The following is a 9341-nucleotide window of genomic DNA, read 5'->3' on the forward strand; positions in this document are numbered from 1 at the left end:
TATTACGTGTTCTCTCGGTAAAATTATATGCGGTATTTCATATCATATGGACCATATGATATGGTAAATACTCTGCATTTTGTAACCGTCCACAGGATCGCATTAATTCATCTTTATCTAATTGTGGGTTCAGTGCTATGATCTTGCTTGATGGTGGTAATATCGTTCCTTTCACCAGTCTTTCATATTCCTCTTCAAAGCTTTCTTTTGGGATTTGATGATGAGCTCGTAGTCACTTTCTTGCGATTCGTCAACTCTCAAATTTCCTTGACTCCGTAGATGTTTTGGTCGCAATTTTTCAAGAATGGATTCACCCATGCATTTACTTTTATCAATCTAATCCATTTTGAGTATCTTTTTGGATCTAATATTTCGTCAGACTTCTTTGTTACAAATAAGGCTGTTGTATCAACAGATGTCTTCTTCATTTCCGATATTGCTTCGTCTGTTACTTGAAATTGATTATCTGGCCAAGATTCTTCAGGATTGTACAGGTAACTAAGGCCATTCCACCAACTTTCATTCTGCACCAAAGCTGTCACGGATAGTCCCCTACTCAGTAAGTCAGCAGGATTTTTCTTCGTTGGAATGTATCTCCATTGACTGTTTTCAGTTCTTGATTGAATCAATCCAACCCGATTTGCAATAAACGGCTTCAACTTTCGACTTTGGTTTCTTATCCACCACAAAACATTCATAATGTCACTTCAGATTCTTACGTCTTGCAACGCCATTTTCAAAGCGCCAGCTATCCTTTCTGCTAGTTTTAATCCGAAAAGAGCTCCTAGCAGTTCCAGTCTTGGGATGCTTATCGATTTTAAAGGAGCAACTCTTGCCTTGGACATGATAAGGCGAGAAGAATATTCCCCTGACTCGAAAACAGACTGTAGAAAGGCAACTGCACCATATGCTTCACTAGATGCATCCGTAAAGACATCAATGAACTGATTTGTTACTAATGACGTCGTCTTAAGCATTTTGGAATTTGAAGCAATGGCAATTTCTCCAACTCATGAAACCATGCTTTTATTTTCATTACCACATTACCAGGAAGCTCATCATCCCAATTCAGTCCATATAAACCATAATTCTTGTATGATGACTTTGATACGGATGACATATGGCGAAATGAATCCCAATGGATCAAACAGCGTTGCCTTTTCCTTTAACAAAAAACGTTTTGTATATGCCGTACCTTCAGCATGTTTGACAGAATTTTATGTGAACACATCTCACTGAGCATTCCACACAATACCAAATGTTTTCACTGACGTTAATTTTCCAACATCCACATCGATATATTCTGCACGATCTTTCTCTGGGATGACCTTCAATGCTGCTGTTGAATTCGATAGCCACTTTCTTGCATACATACCAGTTGAAAGTTTTCACAGTTCCATGTATAATTTGATACGTGCCTCGTCATCAGTCACTGAAACCATTTTATCATCCAAGTAGAGTTGAATCTAACACTGAGCTTGCAGCCATGGTAAATTCTTCTGTACCCCTTCTTGCATGTTCTTGTGACAAAAATTGAGCTCTATGGTGGGGAAAAGTTAACTTATTTTCTCCATTCCCTGCCCAGAACTTCAAGCTGCTTGTACTTTAATCTATTAAGCTATATTAAAGGTTAGGATTTTGTATAGGTTAGGTGAAGCAACTTGTGCCGATGCACCAACGGCCCAACACTGCTTCTTGCGATGAGGGTGTGTAGCCTCAAGACCTGATTTGATGAGGGATGTGACAACGTCTTCTGAGGGAGCTTTTTATTTTTATTGATGGAATGAATTAGCTGATTTATTTCTCAGAGAAAGAAATTAATATATTATTATATTAATATATAAATATATTAATTGATATATTAATATATTAATATATTAATAGATTTCTTGTACATTTATTTGTATATGTATTATTCAAATTTTATGCACAGGGTAGATGTGTTTTCATTTGCGATAAAACTGTCACTGGGAATGTGAAGAAATCAAGTAGTTGAAAGATAAAAAGAATTAGACATAGTGAATGTTGTTTTGTATTTAAATCTTGCGATAAAAAGTAGACATGAGGGAGATTATAGATTATTAAATGTCTTTGAATGTTGTGCAAAAAAGTAGTAAAAAGCAACTGACGGAGCAATAATTGGTCCGTCACTCTGGCAAGCATAATCTCCTAAAAACTTCCGAAGACGTGTCAAGATATTAGCCTGAAATTTATATCCTCATGCAAGGACAAACCAAAAAAATGTCAATATCGAACGAGTGCTATCACCATTACAAACATACGTTACGATTATATTACGAAGCTTTCAACTTTGAACTGCGATTTCGGGTACGAAAAGAGAAAGAAATTAATTTAATTTACTCAGTATATATTTCTTTTGATTACACTGCTTCCTGCATAAATAAATTTTGGAAACATGTCTTTAGTTAGATAAAAATGTAATTTGAGATATATATAATGCAGTCAAATGCACAAATGTATCTACGAACAATGAAATAGCCAAGGATATTTTAAAGTAGCTATGTCATGCAATTTACTTCCAAAAAACGATCCTTTTCCAAGAAAGATCTTCTTTTCTCCAAAGTATTCCTTTAGCTGTTGCCGCAAAAACTGGTTCCCCACCGACTTTGAATATATATGGATCAGAAGCTGATTGGGGTAATAGAGAAAGGGACAAACAGTTCAAAGAGGCTCTCATCTGAGGTTGATCTTTGGCTGATGTCCATTCAGTGTCCTCTATCTGGCTGTAAAGAGCAAACGGATAAGGAGATTTGACATATGACTTCCCTACTCGTTCTAACCCATAAAGAACTCTTTTCTCGACATCCATTCCTGCTACCGCTGAAATGTAAGGAATGGTTTTCCAAAACGTGTTGTTCTTTTCTCGTGAAAAACAAACTGCGGAGTTTCTGGTCATGTATGTTTTCCTTTGGTAGCAGAAAAAGAATTGCTGATTCACATCGTCATAAACCATACTGAATTCAGGAGACGGCAACCTCACTGACTTCACCCTGATATCTCTAATGTGGTTAATTTTGCATTTGAATGGCACATTCCTCTCTAAAGTCGAGTTCACTGTTCCATTGAATTTTGCCAAGTTGTTTTTATAGGCAAAATCAATTATGATATTTTCTTTGCAGTTTTCACCTCTTGATATAATCTTTGGGTACTTTGCCTCAAGTATTATCGAGATTTCCTGCCTGTTTAGCAGCCACATTGTAACAGTCTGAATCATAATAAACCCAGGCGTGGTTGTGTTTCTGGACGGGGGTAGACTGAAGCGACTTGTGTTGACGAATGCCAGTGATTTCAACTGAAGAAACTTGCTGTTGAAATAAATCATGAGACTAACAACATAAGCATTTGAGTTGCTTTTTCCCAGCAAATGGGACACGGACAGATTAAGGTTGAAGAAGCTATCATCAGTCAGCGACTGGAAGTTTTGTTTTGTGATATTTAATTGAAGAATGCTTTTGTCGGGATGCAATCTTTTGATTTGAAGTGGTGATGAGAACACAAGGATTCCATCATGACTTTCAGTGCTGATGACTGCCTGTCTTTCTCCTGAGGCTAGTTCTGCATCTAAGACCTGCAAAAAATTGTTTAATAAGAATTCTGTATTCCAATGAATATAATTGTTACGTTTGATCTATTTATCTATCAAAAAGATTCATAACGATCCTTAAATTTTTAAATATTGCTGCTGGAAATGTGGATTGGCCTTTTGGACAGGATTGGTTAATGTCATACCCAAAACCCTTTGTAGTGTGCAGTATAAAAGGCTAGGGTTTCCCTAACTCAACCCCTGTAAGAATTTGGCAAATATTTTCAAAAGTAAAAAATGAAATATAAATAATATTATTTTTACACGATTTGCTAACCTTACATTCTTCTTTATTTCATATTTTATATTATTCTATATTTTAGATTTCTGAAAGTAACCCAATTTGTCTACGAATACCTCTGAAATTTGATTTTTCAAAATGCAATTTGTTTTTTTCTAATTATTTTTGTTCAAATTGTTTTCATATCTGTTTTGATTTTATAAAGTTTTAAAACTATACCGGATCACTTAAATATCACTTTTCTTTTTGAGTTTTTCATTATATGCTCTTCCACTTTTTGTCTCCATCCTCTTAATTTTAAAACAATTATCATTATGCTAACATTCATTTAAATTATAATTTTATCGTATGTTCATCAGACCAAACCTCTTCCTGCAGCAAAATCTACTTCTAGATTGATTTACTACGAATAATTTTTTGGCTCATCAAATATCACTTAGTTAGAAAAATTGTTTATTGTGAAAATGATATAGGATTAGTTAGATATTTACCTTCCCAGAAATGTCAAGATCAAAAGCGTAATAATTTTCTTCAACGATATTAAATCGAAGAAATGCAACACTGTCAATTTTTTTGATCTTGTCTGTTACAAAATTATCGACACCTCTTTCTTTTTTGACTGTTCCATTATCAAACGTTGTCGATGCATTCATTTTGTCAAAGTGAAACAGGTCAAGTTTATTTGCAAGGCTTTTGTTACTGGATGCCGTTGATATTCCGATTGTTAAATTGTTCTTTATTGTTCCGAATGCAAGGAAAGATCCTTTGAAATTATCATTTGTAGAAAAACTTGACGATGGTGACCAGTCAACACTCAAGAAACCTCTCGATATAGCACATCCATAAAGTTCTATTCTCAGACAAGTTACGTTAATATTGCTTAACCTAGCGGTGGGAACTACTCTTATCAATCTTGTTTTGAGACTATGAAACCAGTTAACACTTGTTTCAAGCATATTGCGTTCTCTTAATGCTGTAAACTCTAAAACTGAGTCTTGCTCGCTCTTGTAAAATTGCCATATTATTCCATTTTTACTGTATTCAATTTTGAACTTTGTTACAGCATGTCCATTGCCAGAGCCGTGACTCTGAATCGCAACACCACTTAAAATCATCATAGTCCCGAGATCAACTTGCAAGTATTCGGATATCGGAGTATTGTAGTATGAACACCAACCGGGACCATAGTAATGCAACCTTGCTGAATGCGGTCCGTGACGGTTATCATTATTCCAGGTACTCTTTGCATAAAACCTAGAATCCGGTATTTTCCTGGTTCTCACTCCAAGTTCATTTGAGCAATCATCAATTCCATCCCGTTCATGAAAGGTTTTGATGCTAACTTCAATAATTGAAGCACCTGATCCTCCAATTTTGTTGACAGTTTTCTCCCAATTCTTCCTCGCCTGGCCTGTATAGCCAACATATGCCAAAGACATATAATTACTTGGAACTGGTGAAGTTGCAAACGTTGCAGAAACACCAACCTTTTGCAACGCAAAGGCTAGATTGCTATCTATGTTTACCCCCTCCTTTGCTGTCATCATAAGTAATTTCCCTGAAGGAAGATTGTCCAGGAAATTGGCTAAAAGGTTTCTCGAGGCCGCATCTCCATACACATCGTACGCTTTTCTGTACTCGAACAAACCGCTTCGGTAATCAAAGAGAACCACATTGATACCACGTGTGTTCAAGCTGTATTGGCGGCCATTAACTATCACGTGACCTTTACTATTCCCGCAAGATGAGGGAGTCAAGCATGATTCAGAAATGACCTTTACTTTCTGTATGTCTAGAAAAAGCAGACAAGAACAACATTAATTGATTTTTCTTGTGATAGCGTCAACAAATTTCTAATTTTTTTATTTTCTAATTCACTCGAAATTTTCTAGCTTGATCATGTCAAAAATGCAAAGTTATTATAATGAGCATATTTATGTTACCGTATTTGCAAAGGAACTGTTATATTTACTCTCTCTCCATAACTTACAAGTAACAAGTCTGTTTTTATGATCTTTGTGTCAGTTTTGTTAAGGAAGGGACCAGGGTGATAAAAAACATTGGTTCCAATTCTTTGATTGGCAGAGCGACAACAGTTCTCCATACCCCATTAGCCAATCAGAATTCAAGAATATGACTGCCAACATGCCTCGCAGCTAGATTTAGGCTTATTTTGCACAATTTTACCACTATCCAATAAAAGTTAATAGTGTAAAATGCGTTTTTCCAATCTTAAATAAATGTTAGTTTTCATTAATTTAAGAGTGGAGAAATGGATTTTTGAAAATGAACCTAAATTCGCCATTATGACGGAACCTATGCTCAAACTGGCCACCGTGACGCACCCTTTTATATGAGTCATTGCAAGCTGACATACCACACATTACAGCAAAGATATAGCCCAAAACGTCTAAAAATGGCATATTTTCAACTTTGGGACAACGGCTGTTTTTCATAATATTATCAAAGAGTAAATTTTCTCAAAAAAGTTTTGTGTTATCTTTCAGCACATTGGGCCTAAATCTAACTGCGAGGCACGTTTGTTGTCATATTCTTGAATTCTGATGGTATAAAAGGGGTATGGAGAACTTTTATCGTTCAGCCAATCAAAGATTTGCAATCTATGCTTGTCATAAAGCAGAGCTCTGCCAAAGAAAACGATGGGAAGAATTTAGGAGATAAGGTTAAGTTTGATGATTGTGTTCGAATCATCAAAGAATCATTTCGAAATCAACTGATAATGTCCACTCGAACACAGATGATGTCACATGAGCATTTTAAAGAAAAATCGTATAGATTTTGTCAGTAGTACAATATCTAACAAGCTTGAAGAAAGGAAGTAAATAAATTCAAAAGTAAAGAGCACAAAAGCGATAAATGGGAAACGAAGAATAGAAAACGAAGAACTAAAAAAATGGAAAGAGAAAATAATCAATAGAAAATAGATTTTGGCAGTTGAAGTATATAAATGAAACCATTCTAGGTATTAAAAAACATTGTATTAGATCAAATTTAGGCCGTTAAGTTTTTGTGTCGCGAGTGTATTCCTATATATCAGTTAACAGTAGACACAAGCGAAAAAACTAGAGACCGCTACTGATATCCTTCCAACGCAGAAATGCAAAAAGTCCAAGTGATAAACTAGCAACGAAACGTGGCAAACAAAGATCTAAATAGTTCATGTAATAAGAGCAAAAAAAACATGGCTAGGGAATCCAATGAAAATAAACTCTGAAAAGCCAACAAGGAAAGCCCTTAGAGAATATCTTAGGAAAGTGTAAAAGCAACAAAGAAAGCAAAAATAACCAAGATGCAGACAATAAATAAGACAAGACCTCCAAAAAATTGACATCAAGATAGACCTCTCCCAAGGAAAACAAACATTAACCAAAATATTGGAGTTGATGCAAAACAGAAATGAATGGTGCAGGACTGTAAAGTGCGTTGTGAAGTACTTTATCATATAACAATTTAGGAGTAGCATACGAGATTGGAAAATCGGTAGGAGGGATGACTTGCTAGACAAAGTTAATAAAATTGGCAAAAATACTTGAATAGGGTTAACAATAGGGAGTATTGGTGTCTCGTACATGTCTCAAGGACTCATGGGATACTATCTCTGAATCTGTGAAAGCAACGTTTATGGTTAATTTCATAAAAGTTCGAGCGATCAGAAACACGACGCAGATAAAAAGCGGTTGTAAGGTTGCAGTTGTTGATGAAGCAAATGGCCTTGGATTTTGATTTAATATGGATTTGAATGTGGGTTTGGAATGGTTGCCCTTTCTGCTTGCGTTCGGCATTTGAACTGATCAATTCGTTTTAAAAACCGTTACATTGTCTATAACTCACAAAGTTTCTGAACAGAGACAGGCAGGAGAATACACGTAACAGGTAATTCAATAAGAGTACCTTTATCATCGTGGAAGTAAAATCTCAAACGGTCTTCATCAGTACAACTATTGTTATGTAGTTGAAGCAAAACGCCATAAGGATGAATACAGCTATTGCTTCCCTGCTGCAATAGTGAATTCTGGTTCAGTTTGTAAATTGTTTCTGGAGACTCACAGTCGTCTGTCAGTCGCATATATGAGCTTGAGAAAATAACACATTTGCCGGTTTCAACATGCCTCAAATGATAATTATTTACATACTCAAAGCGATCGCATGCAAATGGATTCATCAGTTTGATCAAGTTCTCTGCAGAGTTATAAACCCAACATAGTCCACCAAAGTGCCGGATGATATAGCAGGCATTCCTTCTGAAGTAGAATTTGTTGGTGTTTCCATCGCAGCCTGGTTTCAGGACAATTGCAGTATTAATTGCAGGATCAGCATCTCCAGTTTCTGGATGCAAACATTTGTTGGAGACAAGATGCCGAATCACTCGATTGCTTTCATCATATTGGAACAAACTGCTTGTGCCACTGCACTGGCTTGACAAAGACAAAAAGCTTCCATCGCTTGTGGCATTAACAGTGATGCATTTCTTTGTTGGTATATGGATGAGTCTTGCTCCTCCCTGCCATTCTAACTTTTCTCGGCAAAGTCGACCGTAAACCAGCACCTGACGTACCTCATCGTACTCTACGCACTTCCCATGAAAATGACGAATGTAATATGTCTTTGATATCTCAAACTGTCTGCTTTCGACAATTTGACACCCTATCACGGAAGATAGCATCAGCGAGAAGAACAAGCGAAAAGTTAAGTATGTCTCCATCGTGTACCTAGTAGCGTAGCAAATGCATTGATATGCATCCCTTAAGCTACCACTACAAAGAAATACATTTTCTATTTGTAACAAGCAAATTTTAACATGAATACTGTTGCAGGTTCAAATTACTCGTTATCTTTCGGCATCATTTTAATACCCTGTTATTATTTACTGTTTGTCAATGCTGATTTCAGTTCTGGGATTTTTATTAAGCATGATTCATTATCAATTTAATGTTTAATCACTGGTGGATTCGTTGCTTAGGAAATATATAAAAATATTATAGCCAACTACGAAATAATAAAGCGTTGAATACAAGCCGCCGTTATATTTGATGATCTAAACTGGGAAAAAGTTCATGCTGGTACCAACAGCTTGTATTATTGTAACTTTAATTTCTTGCCTAAATTAGAGCAGTGCTTGTTTGCTACAACTACCTTGTATGAAGAAAAAATCCTTTGAAGATTAATTCCTTGAAGATCTGCAAAGTCAAGAGGATAGCCTCTACATACTTTATTGAATTTCAAAAATAGCCAATGGAAAGGTTCTATTTAACATTTATCATGACAAACTTTTTTTACACAGGCTTTCATGCAAAATAAATATTCTTCATAAACGCATCTCTTTTTGACAACACCTCAGGAGGGACCATTATTAAAACAAGGTTGTATGACCTTTCCGATGCAGTCCCCGGCATTTCTAACCTGGATTGTTTCTAGGCTACGTTTTTAGTTTTTACCGGTAAAATTGATATATCTTTAATTATAACACCTATCTTT

General features: G+C 35.8%; 1 protein-coding gene across 1 annotated transcript; it reads right to left on the minus strand.

Annotated features, from left to right (window-relative positions):
- Positions 1 to 2257: 2257 nt before the first annotated feature.
- Positions 2258 to 8599, minus strand: LOC148959026 (uncharacterized). The gene is made up of 3 exons (XM_089111403.1): positions 7758 to 8599; positions 4337 to 5637; positions 2258 to 3589 (listed from the first exon to the last, which is right to left on the minus strand). The coding sequence occupies exons 1-3, from the start codon at positions 8566 to 8568 to the stop codon at positions 2534 to 2536; spliced, it is 3168 nt and encodes a 1055-aa protein (XP_088967529.1). The 5' UTR covers positions 8569 to 8599; the 3' UTR covers positions 2258 to 2533.
- Between the last annotated feature and the right edge of the window lie 742 nt (positions 8600 to 9341).

Source organism: Rhopilema esculentum, chromosome 11 (genome assembly GCF_057945365.1).
Source record: "Rhopilema esculentum isolate cy_ngs chromosome 11, ASM5794536v1, whole genome shotgun sequence".
Classification (NCBI taxonomy): Eukaryota; Metazoa; Cnidaria; class Scyphozoa; order Rhizostomeae; family Rhizostomatidae; genus Rhopilema; species Rhopilema esculentum.